Raw genomic sequence first — 19,308 nt, 5'->3', positions numbered from 1 at the left:
ACAGTAAGTATGTTTTATTCCGTGCAGTTATCTGGTTGATAGTTGGTGGAGTAACTACAAATGAGGAAGATGTCCAGATGTTTATGTTAGCGTCCAGTGATCTCGGAATGACGTCAGGAGAATTTGTATTTATTCACTTTGATCTGGTCCCCGAGTTGACAAACATGACGAAACGATGGCAGACTATCGGTCCGATATTGAATCAGAACAACGAAAGAAAAATAAGGGACGCATTTGACACATTGTTAACCATTACTTTCAAGTAATTATTTGCGTCTATTGCTTTTTCATATTTATTTGTTAAAGTTTAAATCTCTTACCTGGAATCATAGGCCCTAACTCTCTAACCCCCCCCCCCCTCTCCTCCTCCCCCCAACAACTCCCTACCTATAATTTGCAAACCGTTTCCTGATAGCTTTTTGGAAGTCATTCTTTATTAATAGGCCTCTGTAACTTACAAATCTATCCTATAACACAAATCATCCACGCACGCCTTTCCTAGTTTAAACTGAATAGCAAATATACAATCATGAAGAAATAATATATATAATAACTTATTTCCAATGTAATAGGCATTATCCTATTTGTATCTGCACGTTACTTACAGGTTACCAACAGACGGTCGTATTGAGAACATGAACGACGTACAACCTCAGGCACAGGTAGTAGAAGGTCATTTATGACGGTTATTAAAATAATATTTGAGTACCTTATATGTGTGTGTAGATGATGGATGGTGATGATTATGACGACGTAATTACAATGATGATGATTAAGCTGACAACGACGATTTATTATTGTCGATACAAACGCTAATGATGAAACTAAAAATGTGTAAATAATAAATACATAAGCAATAATGATAATTTAATAGATATAGTTAGTTATAGATGCATTTAAAGAAAATGACAATATAGACTTCGATATAAACAATTGTATTCTTAAATTCAAAATATTTTATTCTGAAGACTTAGAAAGATTAGTTTCCCGGATCGAAGCTAACTTATTTTAATCCGTAACAATAGTAACAACAACGTTATATAGATTCTTTCAGTTATGCCTAAATTGCTATTTGACAACGTTTAAACATTTTAAACAGTTTTTGTACTTGCATCACTATTTAATAATCACTGATTGTTATAAAATATGATTAATATACAATGTTTACCACACATGATAATGGCACTTTCATTGAAAGGTTAAAGAAAAAAACATTTTAAATAAAATATAGTTTTATCCGGTTATTCATTCATTCATTCATCCTTTATTTCGGAAAAAAAAATTCTCCATAGCTCAATAACAAATTAATGTACATTATTATAAATATAACAAATATATATATATATAGATATATAAAAAAAACCTACGCCACATAGTCACGTTGGCTGAAAATCAGTAAATCTTTACTTCCATTTTTGAAAGTACTATTTTGAATAAAGGAGTAGTTCATTTCATAACGCTCTATCAAACTTTAGTTGACAAAAAATGTGATGTGCCCATATATGGACATGATGACATCATATCACTACCATATGTGGGCATATCACTACCACATTTGGGAACATTACACTTTTTGTCAAACTAGTTTGATAGTGTAGACAGATCTTTTAGTAGCATTATAAAAGTGTTCGCAACAGATGTTTTCTAACAATATGTAACCCGGAGTTGGCCTTTAATTGTCTTTTCAGAATCCCAGTATTATGGCCGCTTATCTATACGATGCTGTTATACTGTATGTAAACACAGTTTCAAGTAGCTTATCGTCACACGATGGATACATGGTCGGCAAGTCACTCAAAACCACAACATTTGAAGGTGTGTACTGTACAAATACTGTTTAGTTCAAAAAGGCCCAATTGTTATGTTATAGATAGATAATACTTTATTGTATTCACAGAATCTTATTTTTAATACAATCCGTAACAACAAGAATTTAACTATGCATCGCACAATGTTCTCTATAGCTGGATCCAAATAAAAATTAAAATAACAATAAAACATTTTTATTATTCGGTTAAACCACAACATTTGAAAGTTTATACAAATACTGTTGTTTATTTAGATCAATAACAGGCCGAATTATTGGCACAACAAAACAGGTACTGTGATTTACAAAATCGAAACTTATTTTTCAATACAATCCGTAAACAACAACATTTAACCTGTGCATGGCAAATACGTTTATCTCTATAGCAGGATCCAAATCAACTAGCAAATAACAATAAAATACTTTTATTATTCGGTTAAAACCACAACATTTGAAGGTTTATACCAATGCTGTTGTCTAATTATAACAAGACAGCTATTGCATGCCCTATACTGTAATTTACAAAATCTAAACTTATTTTTTAATACAACTATTATTAATTAACTGCGCATCGAAAATTTTATAGAATCCAAATTAACAAAAAAAGTAACAATAATATTATTCGGTTCAAATGCTTTGATAGTGACTGTGTTATTGAAAAAGTTTAGCAGGACCAAAAGCAATACAATGTGGCTGTGTATTCCTTCGGTTAATTTAAGAACTTCACTTATATTTGGCCACTATTTCCTGTACAGCCTTGTTGCCGACGAGAGGTCCTCACAAGATGTCTCAATTCGTTTCTGTTCTGTGAAATTGCTTTTATTTTTGCAAGATCCGCCACTTGCTTTATAGACTTACGCGATTAAATGCTTTTTAACTGCGTATTACTGACTGTCTACTCCATGTCTTCAATTATTAACTACAAATCAACAATTTGTACTCAGCAATATGTAAAAAATTAAAACTGTATACTCGATGATAAAAGGTCTGTTTGGCTATCTTGTCATTGTGCTTATCTATCAGGAACATCAGATGCAATATCAATTTGTGTTTATTGTGATTGTAATTAGAATTTTATGCGACGAACAAGAAACAAATCGTTCCCTCAAGACAGTGTTCAGTTATAAGAATAACATATTAATATCAAAACTACTTATATATATGATGTAATGCTGTAAAAATTAATACTCGTGGCTGTAAAATCATAATTGTTAACTTCGTCTATTCGTCCGAAATTGTTCTATATTTTCATTATCAAATCGTTTTCTCTATATATTTTTTATCAAAATTATCATTATTATTTTTGGTTTATTCATGCATCAGAACCATCATTATTATTGTCAACATTATTATCTTAAGATTGGGGTGGGGATGCACTTCGGGCCCGGCTGCCCTCGACCTTTTCGAATGTATCATTAGATGAAGGTCGGAATATTATTTTCAATATCATCCCTCTATTCCGCCATTTAGCTAGGAACGAATAGTCGACATCACTCGAGCACTTGCGAGGTAAGAGCAGGTTGGTCTAACGCCTTAAATTGCAGGCGAACAGAGCGGTGATGGCCGGTTCCCCGGCATAGGTTGCACCTTTTGGTATTTCATTGGGTTAATTAGGATTTATTTAACGGCCTACATTTTTTCTTTCAATGATGCTCTTTAATATACAGTACTGTATTTAGAGTCTATTTATCTTTATGCCAAAAATGTAGCCTAACTATATCGTTTTAGAATGACATTTTATGAATATTATACATCGGTTTGTAATTCATGAATACGTCCATAACTGAAAATGAGAAGACATTACAATAAAGGTGGAGATGATTCCCACGAAAGAAAAAAAAGTGTTTAGAATAGGCTAGAACATTTATTATTCATTATTACAGGAATGACCGGGCATGTTGCGTTTGATGATGACGGTGATCGGATCTCCGACTACGTATTGATGGATTTTCAGGTAAGCTGCAGCAATTATCAGTCTTTTAGTTGTAGCCATCCAACACGTTACCTCAGTCGGAGCGTTTAAGTAGGCCTAAGCAAGATAACAAAATCTAATATGTAGACATATAAATATATGTATACATATACAAATCTGTGTGTTAACAACGCAAGACACTATGCTAGTATTTTTCCACAATTTTAATCATTTTGTGTAAGTATTATGAAGGTATTTTTGTGTTTGCAAGACCTTTTTTGGTGAATTAGGAAGGATGATTGTCTTTTATCTATACCGTTATTGTCTTTTTTCCACATAAGGATTCAGGCTATACATTTTGAGGTAGTTCAGAGGGTTTTTTGGGATGAGAATTATTTTCATATTTAAAGAAAACATTTATAATAATATAGGCCTATTTAATTAATTTTACTATTCAAATTGAAGTAGGGAATAATGATTTTACAGAAAAAAAAGAGTTGTGGAATCTACGTATAATGAGAATAATAGTGTATCTCAACCTTACTTTTACCGTGCACGTGGAATGTATTATGATACTGAACAAACAGTATTGCTATATGAAAACAATAGGTAATCCGTTTATATAGTTTAAACAAATTAAGGGCGCTACACACTATAACGATAACGATCGACGATACATATATACAGGTTTTTTACATTATAGGTATCCTATAATAGTTCTAGGATGAAAACCTTTTTATATGGAAAAACGCATATTTATCAACTTGAGTCGTCGATCGTTATCGTCCATAGTATAATTGTGTCTTTTATTCTATTTCAATCACTTTCCATACAGGATGCTTATCAACTTATCGTTATCGTTATCGTCCATAGTATAATTGTGTCTTTTATTCTATTTCAATCACTTTCCATACAGGATGCTTATCAACTTATCGTTATCGTTATCGTCCATAGTATAAGTGTGTCTTTTATTCTATTTCAATCACTTTCCATACAGGATGCTTATCAACTTATCGTTATCGTTATCGTCCATAGTATAAGTGTGTCTTTTATTCTATTTCAATCACTTTCCATACAGGATGCTTATCAACTTATCGTTATCGTTATCGTCCATAGTATAATTGTGTCTTTTATTCTATTTCAATCACTTTCCATACAGGATGCTTATCAACTTATCGTTATCGTTATCGTCCATAGTATAATTGTGTCTTTTATTCTATTTCAATCACTTTCCATACAGGATGCTTATCAACTTATCGTTATCGTTATCGTCCATAGTATAATTGTGTCTTTTATTCTATTTCAATCACTTTCCATACAGGATGCTTATCAACTTATCGTTATCGTTATCGTCCATAGTATAATTGTGTCTTTTATTCTATTTCAATCACTTTCCATACAGGATGCTTATCAACTTATCGTTATCGTTATCGTCCATAGTATAATTGTGTCTTTTATTCTATTTCAATCACTTTCCATACAGGATGCTTATCAACTTATCGTTATCGTTATCGTCCATAGTATAATTGTGTCTTTTATTCTATTTCAATCACTTTCCATACAGGATGCTTATCAACTTATCGTTATCGTCACGTCCATAGTATAATTGTGTCTTTTATTCTATTTCAATCACTTTCCATACAGGATGCTTATCGATTTGCACCGGTAGCGACGTTTTTTTATTTGAATAAAAGCGTCACAAGTTTCGGCACAATATTATGGCCGGGAAACATAAAACCAGGCGACACCGTTATCACAAAATCGGGTAAGTAGTATTACAGCGCTATGGTTGATGTGCAATGATCATTCATGTAGATGTATACAACCAACCCTAAACTTTATAATCATAGTGTACCACATACTAATATCTCATGGACTAATGGCCGTATACGCATCCTTCACCAAAGAGACACAGATGTTGATAAAAAACATTCGTACGCCTAGCAATAATCTGGGTTCCAGACGGAGTTTTGTCTTAATATTAGTAAAAGGATAAATATTTTGGCACATATGGCGTTTCATACGTATACTACTTGAGTCTTCAGACAAAAATCGAAATAAAAACAAATAAATAAAAAAAAGACAATGAATGCAGATTTGGGGCAAGTCTAGCCTAGCAATTCAACAATACTATTTTGTATGCACGTGTACATAAATGCATTACAATTTGTACGAGTACGTACCAACATATATTCGTACAAATAAACATTTCACGCATGCTGTATTATTGTATTTGTATGCACACATCAGGTTGTGTGTTTTTGTCTGGTGGCTTAAAATTGACTATTTGTTTTTTGGTGATAAAACGTTAAATACAGTTACAGTATGAGTCTATTAATGATTTCTTTAACAGATTGGTGGATAATCTTGGTAATAGCTGTTATAGGTGTAGCTGGAATAGTTATCATAATGGCAGTCCTATGGTTAAGGTAGTGACATCATCTTTCAATTCTGTTTTTTGAATGTGTGTTTCCTTTTCTTTTCCTGTCCACCTGTCGGTTTTTTTTGTTGTAATTAGGAGTCAAATGAAACTTGACCGAAATAATTTACATTATATAAAACCAATTATGTAGAGAAAATATTTATTGTAAATCAACAGAGGGCCCAGTGGCCGTGTTGTACACCGGGGTAACCCTCTACTCGTCTCTAAAGATGCATGAGCTAGATGTGTACACTGGGCCGACGGTTTATAGTCCTTATTCTACCAACCATGGAACGAGTGAGCCTAACCATTGCCGATGTTAATGCTACGTAATTACGGTTCCACTGTCTTAATGCATCTTGAAACAATGAAAACAATACTGCTACCTTACATTAAATAACGTAATCTTTCAATTTGTTCACAGCGCGAAATATCGTAAGTATATCAACAGAAAAGATTGGCTGATAAAGTTTGACGATTTGATACCATTATATCATCACAATTTACTAGCGGTAAGATTCAACGCATTAAGGCTAATTTACACAGACGAGCGATAACGGTAATAAAAATACAGAATATCCCTTTTATTTCTTACACACAACGCGGAGCGCCGCCCAGGACAGATACATATTCTACGTGGTTTTCCGCTTACCGTTACCACTCGTCTGTGTAAATTGGCATCCGATAGCATGGCCAACATAATTTACTATATTGTTTTGTTCTCGCGTTTTGTGTAAATGGTCATAATAAATAACATAGATTCTATAATGCTGTTTCCGCTTACCGTTTACCGCTACCGCTTAAGACTAAAAATAGGCGCGTCCGTATACTGTAATTTAATTGGTTAAAAGTTGTTTGCGCTGAGCCAAATTGATCAAATTAAAATATATATATATTTTTATTCAAAATGTTTTTAAAAAATAACTTTTATGTTCAATACGATCATTTTTTGTTTTATTTATTTTTTGTCGAGTCTTTTTGCAGTTATGAAGTAAATCTTGTACATTTACAGACAACCTGTTTGCCGTCAACCGTACAGCTTCATCAGACGTCATCCGCTGGCCAGGCCGACGCATCGTTGTCATTGGATGTTGGTGATTTAGCGGCCGAGTTACGTCATGGTACTCAATCGGTAGCTATTTATAAAGCACAATACGTAGCGGTGTTGACAGGCCAGCTGAAAAACTTTCATCTGAATAAGGTCACAAAGAAAGAACTGCAAGCGGTAATAATATGTTAATCATAATTAGATTGTTCTGAATAATATGACTAACATTATGATGATGATGACGATGATGATGACGATGATGATGATGATATTAATAATTAGTAGAAGTAGAGTATCCAGAATGATGATGATGATTCTATGTCCGATGACCAAACTATGTCACGTTAATTCATTGTGCGCATGCGGAGATATTAGGACGTTTTTCCCCACTTCCTCACCTCGACAAAGGTTTGACGGTTTCTACTAAAGGTCTAGGCGACGACGACGATACATCGATTGACCTGACTTCCGTTGGTAGTCGCAAATCAAATAATCCGCAATGTCAGCGTACTGCGTCCAGAATTCTACAAATATCTACATTAAGATCATGATATGTACTGCCTATAAAGTAATAAAGTTACTGTATCTTAGTCACTACTCCTATAACGTCCTATTCAAATAACACCACTCCTACTCATTCTAAATGCCAACTATTGCTAACGCAATCATTGGAATCGTATAATCATATAAAAAATGTGAACATCTGTAATATTATTAGCTCTATATTTCATGAACCGCCCGTTCAAGTTTTCCATCGTCAGATAAGGGCATCAATTCGTTTAAAATATTGGAGAGACACCAGGAATTTGAGTCGCATATACGTACGCGCGATTTAATTGGTTGCGCATTTTTTCAGCATCGCCAAAAAAAATGTATCCGTTACGACGTTGTTCGCGCGAATTTAACGTGAAAAAACGGCCTAATGACATATCTTAAAGTTTTTGGGTTTTTTTTGCAGTTACGCTGGCTGGTACACGATAACATAAACCGCTTCTTAGGAATATGTTTCCCTCCTAAAGACGATGAAATGCTTTTATACTTAACCGAACATTGCTCAAAAGGAACGCTTCGTGTTGTGTTAGATAATGACGATATCAAGCTGGATTCTACGTTCAAAATGTCTTTTATAAACGACTTAACTAGAGTAAGTAATGTATGGTAAAACACTAAGACTTATCCAGAGAGAGTAATGTATGGTAAAACACTAAGACTTATCCAGAGAGAGTAATGTATGGTAAAACACTAAGACTTATCCAGAGAGAGTAATGTATGGTAAAACACTAAGACTTATCCAGAGAGAGTAATGTATGGTAAAACACTAAGACTTATCCAGAGAGAGTAATGTATGGTAAAACACTAAGACTTATCCAGAGAGAGTAATGTATGGTAAAACACTAAGACTTATCCAGAGAGAGTAATGTATGGTAAAACACTAAGACTTATCCAGAGAGAGTAATGTATGGTAAAACACTAAGACTTATCCAGAGAGAGTAATGTATGGTAAAACACTAAGACTTATCCAGAGAGAGTAATGTATGGTAAAACACTAAGACTTATCCAGAGAGAGTAATGTATGGTAAAACACTAAGACTTATCCAGAGAGAGTAATGTATGGTAAAACACTAAGACTTATCCAGAGAGAGTAATGTATGGTAAAACACTAAGACTTATCCAGAGAGAGTAATGTATGGTAAAACACTAAGACTTATCCAGAGAGAGTAATGTATGGTAAAACACTAATAGTACAGGAAAACTATGAAATATGGTTGAAACAGAATTTATTTCACCACAATGCATTTCTATAAGGTCCCTATATGAACATATTAAAAGTCTAGAAAAATCCAGGTAGGGGAAATAGGTTTTTTTAAACAAAATGGCCGCCAATGTCGAAAATGCCTAAAAAAGGACAAAAAAACATAAATAGTAGATCTAATTACCACTTTATAGCGGTTTTTACAATGGTTTTTATATTTCTTTACAGTTTCGAAGATCTGAACTACAATATACACATTATTTTAAGTGTTGTTAATTAGAAAATGGCCGCAAAACAAATGTTTAAGTATCTAGATATATCCCTATTGTTATAATATATAAAACGCAGTCTTTCCTATGCTTAATGCATAGGATTACGGTGTCTAATAATAAATCAGTTCATTTACATTTGTACTGTTATAACAATTATTACAAAATTGGTGGTGCCAGTGGGGAGGGGTATAGGGATGGGAGATCATATGGGAAGGGTGAGGGAGTCTGTCCGGCCCCCTAATCCCCCATCCCCTCTCCCCAATTGGCTATTTTCGGGAGTATATGTAGACAATATGATATTTCCTAATATAAAACAATAACCCATTGAGTGCTGTGTCAAAGATTTTCATTTGTAAAAGTGACTAAAACTACCCTTTACTGGTATAATATTGTCGGATCTTTTGGGTGCGCTCCCATTGATGGCCCAGCCAATTGACGCTAGCTGCGCTCTCAACAACCCCCCCCCCCCCCCCTCAATCCCCCCCTCCCCCCGGGAAAATCCTTGAGCCATTACTGGACTACAATCTATTACCGTATTTATTCGGATAAACGCTACATTTAGAAAAATCGAATAAACACCCCCCCCCCCCCCCATTAAGACATCATTTTGAATAACCTACACCACCGCACCCCCTCCCCCCGCCTCCATCGGACATCATTTTGAATTTATTTCGTTGAATGTACGCCCCGCCACATGCATATTATACATAATATTGTGTTTTAACACATCTCTATTTGTAATAGAATTCACTGAATGATATGATGGTGTTGTATTTGTTCATATCTAAAGGGTGTATTTATTTGATTATACATGTTACCACATTACACCCACAAAAATAAACGCCTCTCCGAATAAACTCCTCACGACGATTACATGCCCCCACTACCCTCCTTAAAAATCAACCACCAAGGGCATTTATTCAAATAAATGCGGTAATTTCACTTTCATCTTGTCAGTATCTCATCCTCCATCTAATGACTGTCTCACATAGCCATCAATGATGAAATAGTATATGTGAGGGAATGTGCACTGCTTCTCTATTGATGAATATGGTTGATTTTGACCCATGTGTAATAATATGTTCTTTCCTCTTAAATTAATATTCTGTCACGGTTGCTTCATTCATTGATTTAATACCGTATGTTCTCGATGGGGAGCACTGTGAATGCATGTAAAGTCTTTCCTTGTTGTGAAGCTCTCTAAAAATTAATTTGCTTTTTATACATGGAATCCAGGGATGTGATGCTACATCCCATCTATTTGGTAAAAAAAAAGGTGTTAGTCTTAAAAAGTCATAACACCTGGGCAGTAGTATGCTTACAAACTCTGTAAAACCAAACGTCTCCAAAAAAAAGAAACCATCGCATCAGAGGAATTGGCATTGGTAGCGCTATGGAGGAATACGTTCTGGGAGAAAGTAGCAAAAAGCAAAACAGCACTTGAAATAAAGTCTATTCCCCCCAACAACAAATGCTGCAAAATGTCATTTCCTGCGTGTATATTACCATGGTACAGCAGACAGACTGGGGGATGGAAAGTTACAAATGGCGTGATGTGTCCATTGATGACAAATTTACCACCAGTTACCACTGTTTGTGACGAATACCACGGCATCAGCACATGCTTAATTCCTACCTATAGAGAGAGGATGATAACTGGACAATGAAAATGAATGGATTAATAGATTGTAAGATTGTATAATTCTATTGTAAATGAACTGTTTTATTAGACACCGTAGTCCTCCATTATAATGCATAGGACTACGTTGTCTATTATTATAACCGTGGTGATATCTTGATACTTAAATGTGTGTTTTTGCTGCTAAATAGCACTTAAATTAATATGTATATTGCAGTTTAAATGTTTGACACTAAAGAAATATAAAAAGCATTATAAAAACTGCTATCAAAGTGGTAATTAGATATACAATATATGTTTTTTGTTCATTTTTAGACATTTTTCACCATTGGCGGCCATTTTGTTTAAAAAAACCTATTTCCCCTACCTGGATTTTTCTAGACTTTTAGTATGTTCATATAGGGACCTTATAGAAATGCATTGTGGTGAAAAAAATTCTGTTGCAATTTTTTCAACCTTTTACTGATTCTGAGCATATCTTTCCTGTACTATAAGACTTATCTAGAGATAGTAATGTATGGTAAAACACTAAGACTTATCTAGAGATAGTAATGTATGGTAAAACACTAAGACTTATCCAGAGAGAGTAATGTTTGGTAAAACACTAAGACTTATCTAGAGAGAGTAATGTATGGTAAAACACTAAGACTTATCCAGAGAGAGTAATGTATGGTAAAACACTAAGACTTATCTAGAGATAGTAATGTATGGTAAAACACTAAGACTTATCCAGAGAGAGTAATGTATGGTAAAACACTAAGACTTATCCAGAGAGAGTAATGTATGGTAAAACACTAAGACTTACCCAGAGAGAGTAATGTATGGTAAAACACTAAGACTTATCTAGAGATAGTAATGTATGGTAAAACACTAAGACTTATCTAGAGATAGTAATGTATGGTAAAACACTAAGACTTATCTAGAGATAGTAATGTATGGTAAAAAACTAAGACTTATCCAGAGAGAGTAATGTATGGTAAAACACTAAGACTTATCTAGAGATAGTAATGTATGGTAAAACACTAAGACTTATCTAGAGATAGTAATGTATGGTAAAAAACTAAGACTTATCTAGAGATAGTAATGTATGGTAAAAAACTAAGACTTATCCAGAGAGAGTAATGTATGGTAAAACACTAAGACTTATCTAGAGATAGTAATGTATGGTAAAAAACTAAGACTTATCCAGAGAGAGTAATGTATGGTAAAACACTAAGACTTATCTAGAGATAGTAATGTATGGTAAAACACTAAGACTTATCTAGAGATAGTAATGTATGGTAAAACACTAAGACTTATCTAGAGATAGTAATGTATGGTAAAACACTAAGACTTATCTAGAGAGAGTAATGTATGGTAAAACACTAAGACTTATCTAGAGAGAGTAATGTATGGTAAAACACTAAGACTTATCTAGAGATAGTAATGTATGGTAAAACACTAAGACTTATCTAGAGAGAGTAATGTATGGTAAAACACTAAGACTTATCTAGAGAGAGTAATGTATGGTAAAACACTAAGACTTATCCAGAGAGAGTAATGTATGGTAAAAAACTAAGACTTATCCAGAGAGAGTAATGTATGGTAAAACACTAAGACTTATCTAGAGAGAGTAATGTATGGTAAAACACTAAGACTTATCTAGAGATAGTAATGTATGGTAAAACACTAAGACTTATCTAGAGATAGTAATGTATGGTAAAACACTAAGACTTATCTAGAGAGAGTAATGTATGGTAAAACACTAAGACTTATCTAGAGAGAGTAATGTATGGTAAAACACTAAGACTTATCTAGAGATAGTAATGTATGGTAAAACACTAAGACTTATCTAGAGAGAGTAATGTATGGTAAAACACTAAGACTTATCCAGAGAGAGTAATGTATGGTAAAACACTAAGACTTATCTAGAGATAGTAATGTATGGTAAAACACTAAGACTTATCTAGAGAGAGTAATGTATGGTAAAACACTAAGACTTATCCAGAGAGAGTAATGTGTGGTAAAACACTAAGACTTATCTAGAGATAGTAATGTATGGTAAAACACTAAGACTTATCTAGAGATAGTAATGTATGGTAAAACACTAAGACTTATCTAGAGATAGTAATGTATGGTAAAACACTAAGACTTATCTAGAGATAGTAATGTATGGTAAAACACTAAGACTTATCTAGAGATAGTAATGTATGGTAAAACACTAAGACTTATCTAGAGAGAGTAATGTATGGTAAAACACTAAGACTTATCCAGAGAGAGTAATGTGTGGTAAAACACTAAGACTTATCTAGAGATAGTAATGTATGGTAAAACACTAAGACTTATCTAGAGATAGTAATGTATGGTAAAACACTAAGACTTATCTAGAGATAGTAATGTATGGTAAAACACTAAGACTTATCTAGAGATAGTAATGTAGGCCTATGTTAAAATGCTAAGATACATTAGCAAGCTATTGTTTGTTCCGTTTTCTTTATCAATCATTCATACCATTGCATCAAATTTCTACGAATGTATTTTTGCAATTAGGTCTCAATATGAATGTTACACTTAAGCGTGGTTCCCACTAGCGACGCAACGCAAGGACGTAACGCAACGCAAGTGAATTGACCAATCACAAGCGATGGCTTATTCGCTTGTGATTGCTAACTGTCTATAACTTCGTTTGTCATTGGTTAAAACGCTTGCGTTGCGTTTACGTCCTTGCGTTACGTTCTAGTGGGAACCAAGCTTTAAGCCTAAACTCTGTATCTTGCAGTTAGGCCTCGCCTCACTCTAGATATTGGATTTAAGCCTCCTTTGATTTTGCAATTAGGCCTATACATATAATTATAGGCCAAAAAATACATCTAGTAATGCCATGTAGATAAAGAAATCTGTTTAGTGTATTTAAATGTGACATTTTCTTTTTATTTAATCTTCTGTTTTTGTTATAGGTTGTTATCCCTGAGTAGGCCTACAGGGTACAGACAGTTATACAAAAAATATAAGCATCGCCTACAGGATTTTAGATTTAAACCTCGCTCTTATATTGCAATAGGCCTAAAATATGTCTCTTGCATTTAACTACTTTGTGTATTTTTTCCATGCTTTATAGGGCCTTCAATACATTCATAACTCAGAGATCAAGTCGCATGGTTTATTAACGTCAAGTCTGTGTGTAATTGATAGTCGATGGGTGTTGAAGATTACGGGAATTGGAACGATTGCACATCAAACATACAAAGAAAATTTATATAAATCCGAACCATCGTATAGATTTTCCCGTAAATATATTTTTTAAGTTATTATTGCATTTTTGGAATTCACGTTTTATTTATTTTGTATTTCTAAAATATTTTCTTTAGCTAGAGAAAACTTACAAACTCAACAAAAAGACCTACTTTAAACAAATTAAAAATACTAAATATTTTTTAAATACGTTTAACAATAATAGCGCATTTTTTTTAATGTAAAGATTGGTTTCAAGCGCAACATACGTGAGTTATGCTTTATTTGTAATAATTCGTTATTTTATTTCCCGTAGGAATGGTGTGGACAGCACCCGAGTTGCTGCGACAAGAAATCCCCATCAAAGGCAGTCAGAAAGGAGACATTTACTCATTAGCAATAATATTATATGAAATAGTTTCACAAAACAATCCTTATGCAATATATGAAAAATCACCGAAAGGTACAGTTCACATTGCACGCTATTTGCTATTGAAGGTTGAACCAGTCAGTTATCTCTTTTTCGTTCTTCCTAATTTCCAGTTTAGTTCAGTTCCCGGTTAAGATAAAGTAACAATTACCGTATATGGAACTAGTCATCATGTTATGGTGGCGATGTTAAACGTCGGCAAATAATTACAAAAATAGACATATGACGTCAGAGAGCTGATCATCATTTTTTCATACGGTATCATACATGTAATATCACTCAAAAACAAGTAGAAATTGTTTTTATGTAAATTTAAACGAAATGTATTTATTTACAAAGTGTGTTCATTTGTCACGTAGGCTAATCGCTGAATAAAACGGTCTTTATTTTTTCAGAGGTGATACGTCTGGTGATGAAGCGAGAGGAGCCTCCATTTCGTCCAATGAAACAAAGTCATTTTTCTGAAATAGCCAGTGATGGAACTCTAAACGGCTTACCCACTGAACTACTAGATTTCGTCAAACAAGGATGGGAAGAGCTTCCCGAGCACAGACCAGATATACACTCATTTCGTCAGAAACTCAGGATCGTCAGGAAAGGCCGGTAAATCATGTGCTTGTTGTTAAATTATGGTATAAAGGAAGGAAGGTAGTTTTCTGAAGGATAGTTATGCGTCCCGGGGGTACTTGCACAAGGAGTAGTTGCACAGGGGATAGTTGCACAGGGAGTAGTTGCACAGGGTGTAGTTGCACAAGGAGTAGTTGCACAGGGGATAGTTGCACAAGGAGTAGTTGCACAGGGGATAGTTGCACAGGGAGTAGTTGCACAGGGTGTAGTTGCACAGGGAGTAGTTGCACAGAGGGGAGTTGCACAGGGGGTAGTTGCACAGGGTGTAGTTGCACAGGGAGTAGTTGCACAGGGTGTAGTTGCACAGGGTGTAGTTGCACAGGGTGTAGTTGCACAAGGAGTAGTTGCACAGGGGATAGTTGCACAGGGAGTAGTTGCACAGGGTGTAGTTGCACAGGGAGTAGTTGCACAGAGGGGAGTTGCACAGGGGGTAGTTATCTATGAATCTAACATTTTAAAACATATTTACACATTTTAGCATGGTATACCTGTTTTATTTGCTTTTTTATTGATTGTTTAGAAAAGAGAGTATAATGGACACAATGCTGGCGAAAATGGAAAAGTACACGGAAAACCTGGAGAAGGTTGTATTGGATAGAACAGGACAACTACTGGAAGAGAAGAAGAAAACAGATGAATTACTTTACAGAATGCTGCCACCGTACGTACTTTGTTCAGTCTGTCCTTTTCACGGGGCGCCGTTTGGAACATTGTTTAAAGGGCTTCTTTTGTTAACGAAATGGGAATATTTCAAACGGCACCCGGTACATAAATCAGACCTTTTCTTTTTGGGCCGGTAAATTTGAACAGCAAACCAAGCGTGCGGTACGGTGCAGAAATGGATTTTTTTATTTTTTATTGTTAGCCCTAAAATAAAAAGAAGTTATTTTTATGTTATCCACAGAATTATGAATAATTTATCAAGGAAACAAATTTGAATAATCTGTTTTTGTATAAACTGAATTATTCTTTTTTTTTGTAGTTCTGTTGCAGACTCACTGAAGCGTGGCAATGTTGTAGAAGGCGAGTTTTATCAAAATGTGACCATCTATTTTAGTGACATTGTTGGATTTACACAAATATCCGCCGAAAGTAATCCTCTAGAAGTCATCGATTTCTTGAACGATCTTTACACGTGTTTTGATGCAATAATTGGGAAGTGTGACGTATACAAGGTAGGTAGGATATTTAATATAACAACACAATAACGAAAACAAAATAATGAATCAATAAATCAGGTCCTACGTTTTCGTGCGCACGAGAACAGGAAAAGGGAGGCTGCAACTATGGAATTACTCCGCGTGTTCGTCAGCATGTGATTGCATTTGAAATTATACTATTACGGTTTTAAGTAATTGTAATATGTAAATTAATTAAATTATGTAGCAAACTATATTAATCAATTTATATGAATCTAAAGGCCTATACTAGTTCGCGTTATTTTCGTTGCATAATACTAATAGTAATATCGAAGTAAATAGAGTTAGAGAAAAGTAAGTTATTTTAGAATGAAAAAATAGACGTTTTGTTATTGTAAAATAGGTTGAAACAATAGGGGATGCGTACATGGTAGCGAGCGGTCTTCCAAAGAGAAATGGCGACAGACACGCGAGTGAAATAGCTAATATGGCACTTAGTATTCTAGACAGGGTGAAGACATTTATAATTCGACATATGCCGGAAAGGCAATTGGAAACACGAATAGGGATCAACTCTGGTAAGTGTAAAGAAAGCCGATTTTCGGTAGGCCTACTGTATCATAGGTTATTTGGTAATACAGAATCACATGTGTTTCGCATGTACAGTATCGCCTTGTATCGTGACCATAACCTAATATAACCCGATAACCTACTATATTCTTACATGATACAGGCGCCACATGTGATACAAATGAGATGCTATATTACCGAAATTCCTATGATACTGGGTAAATACTGTAGTATGTGGAGATATATAGTACTTATAATCGGGTAAAGAAAAACAAACAGTTATAATATCAAAAGTATTTGGAAAATGAGATCCAGATTCTTGATATAAGTTTATTATTTTGATTAAAATGTTTCTAGGCCCTATAGTGGCGGGTGTTGTCGGATTAACGATGCCTCGATATTGTCTCTTTGGTGACACTGTTAACACAGCTTCCAGAATGGAATCAAACGGCCTACCTCAACGTATACATATAAGTGAAAGCACTTACAATATTCTGAATACTATCGGAGGTTATAGAATGGATAAACGAGGTGATATCAAGATAAAGGTATGAGTATGTCTGTTATATAGATATTACAAAATGACAGGGCAATTACTACTTAGTATTGTCCGTTTGTACGGGGCGCCATACAAATGATAACGTATCACACTGCACCCCATACATATAACATGTTTTCTACGGTCAAATAATGTATGTCCGTGTGTAGATATCTCAACTTCTGCAATTCTAGTGTGTTTTCCGCCCGCTGCCAATATGCGTCTATTGTGAAAACGGTGGTTATCTAATTCCTCAGTGTGTTATATATTTGTATTTATTTCAGGGGAAAGGAAGCATGACAACATATTGGTTGTTCCGATCTGATGAGGAAATACTTAATTGTCATGAAAATGGATACGACGCACAGGATGAAGTCAACAAAAAAATGTGAGAAAGTAGTTACGTGTTTGGTTTTTTAAAATGATATTCTTTAATTCACTCGGTTAAGTTAAGCACGCATTTCCGTGTAGGCCTACTTTTTGAACAATCATAATAATATACTAATATCGTAGGCCTATTGGTTTATCATTGTGTTTCATTTGTTATTGTATAATATCCTTTTAGCTCTACAGTGTCAGAAGTAAGCAATGACAGTCTTCTCAGCCCACCATCAAGAACAAACCCGGCGGCGAGCTTTGAATCGCATTCCATACCAGAGTATCCAGAATCGATAAAATCAACACGCTCTATCCCTGGTTATGTTGTCGAAATAGACAGACAATCTCAGCTCTTAAACACAACGTAACTTCTAAAGCGATCAGCACATTTTTTTCTGGTTCTGTCGTTTGAAATGATAATATCCTTTAGCTTTTAAACACAACGTAACAGATCGATCAGCACACTTTATTCCTGATTCTGTCGTTGGAAATGATAGGAAGGTTCAGCTCTTAAACACAACGTAACAACCAAATCGATCAGCACTCTTTATTCCTGGTTCTGTGGTAGAAATGATAGGAAGTTTCAGCTTTACACAACGTAACTTCTAAAGAGATCAGCACACTTTATTCCTGGTTCTGTCGTAGAAAGAGTTATCTCAATTCCTATTTACAACGTAACAACTCAACTCAACAAAATCGTCACACTCTAGTCCAGATTCTGTAAATGAAAGACAAGCTGTACCCCTCTCGACATCCGTAACAACTAAATTGATAAAATCAGCACACTGTATGTATTCGATCCTGTTGTTGCAAATGATAGAAAAACTCGGCTCGTTAAACAACGTAACAACTAATCTAAACAATGAAAACATTCACCAGTTTTCTACGCCATGCATAGTAAACCTCTCAGAAGATTTAGCGAGTAAAGTAGAGACGTAATTAGGGCTCAGGTGACAAGTTAACTAATTCTTCAAGTTTAAAAATACAAAGATGATTATAGCTTTGTGATGTGTTTAAAGCACACTTGGTAGACGTAAAAGTTAAATAAATGATTTAGATATATTAACAAACAATCTCGGTATTCACACACTGATTAAAACAAACATAATTATAGCAATAATTCAATTTATTTATAAAAAAAAACCTTCAGAAATGGAGAGATACAAAACAATAAAATTACAAAACAAAAGCAAAACGGAAACAATTCAAGTAGAACGCCCTCACTAAGAGTTTCAGATAATTAATGTGTCCATAATGTGTGGGGACTCTTTCGAGTACAGTTGTAAATAAATGACGTCAACATGAACCAAGAGCACACTAAAATATTGAAATAAATAAGTCAAGTGGCACATCTGAATTATGACATTTTCTTTCTAACTATTTTCATACGTTTTATTTTTCTAAACTGACGCAAATTTTACTATTCGTTTGTATTCTAGCGCTAATTGGGGCCGTCTGAACGTCTCCGAATACCAGCATTACTCTCACATCGTTCGCTAATTTGGGGCCGTCTGAACGTCTCCAAATACCAGCATTACTGTCACATCGTTCGCTAATTTGGGG

At 34.5% G+C, this 19,308-nt stretch overlaps 1 protein-coding gene across 1 annotated transcript; it reads left to right on the top strand.

Moving 5' to 3' along the window:
• Positions 1-156: 156 nt before the first annotated feature.
• On the top strand, positions 157-19,079 carry LOC144837722 (atrial natriuretic peptide receptor 1-like). The gene is made up of 18 exons (XM_078692956.1): positions 157-262; positions 608-662; positions 1,689-1,815; positions 3,691-3,761; positions 5,364-5,484; positions 6,073-6,148; positions 6,566-6,653; positions 7,154-7,366; positions 8,148-8,333; positions 13,951-14,119; positions 14,380-14,526; positions 14,889-15,096; positions 15,641-15,781; positions 16,103-16,295; positions 16,663-16,837; positions 17,187-17,377; positions 17,652-17,755; positions 17,933-19,079. The coding sequence occupies exons 1-18, from the start codon at positions 165-167 to the stop codon at positions 18,111-18,113; spliced, it is 2,544 nt and encodes an 847-aa protein (XP_078549082.1). The 5' UTR covers positions 157-164; the 3' UTR covers positions 18,114-19,079.
• Positions 19,080-19,308: the final 229 nt, after the last annotated feature.

This window comes from Antedon bifida, chromosome 3, assembly GCF_963402885.1.
Source record: "Antedon bifida chromosome 3, ecAntBifi1.1, whole genome shotgun sequence".
Classification (NCBI taxonomy): domain Eukaryota; kingdom Metazoa; phylum Echinodermata; class Crinoidea; order Comatulida; family Antedonidae; genus Antedon; species Antedon bifida.
Note: the sequence above shows the minus strand (reverse complement) of the source record. Positions and strands in the feature narration are given on the sequence as shown.

Coding starts and splice junctions, on each gene's coding strand:
- LOC144837722 (XM_078692956.1), top strand. CDS start 165: ATGACGAAACGATGGCAGACTATCGGTCCGATATTGAATCAGAACAAC. Junction 6,149..6,565: donor ATGGCAGTCCTATGGTTAAG/GTAGTGACATCA, acceptor ATTTGTTCACAG/CGCGAAATATCGTAAGTATA. Junction 14,120..14,379: donor ACCATCGTATAGATTTTCCC/GTAAATATATTT, acceptor TATTTCCCGTAG/GAATGGTGTGGACAGCACCC.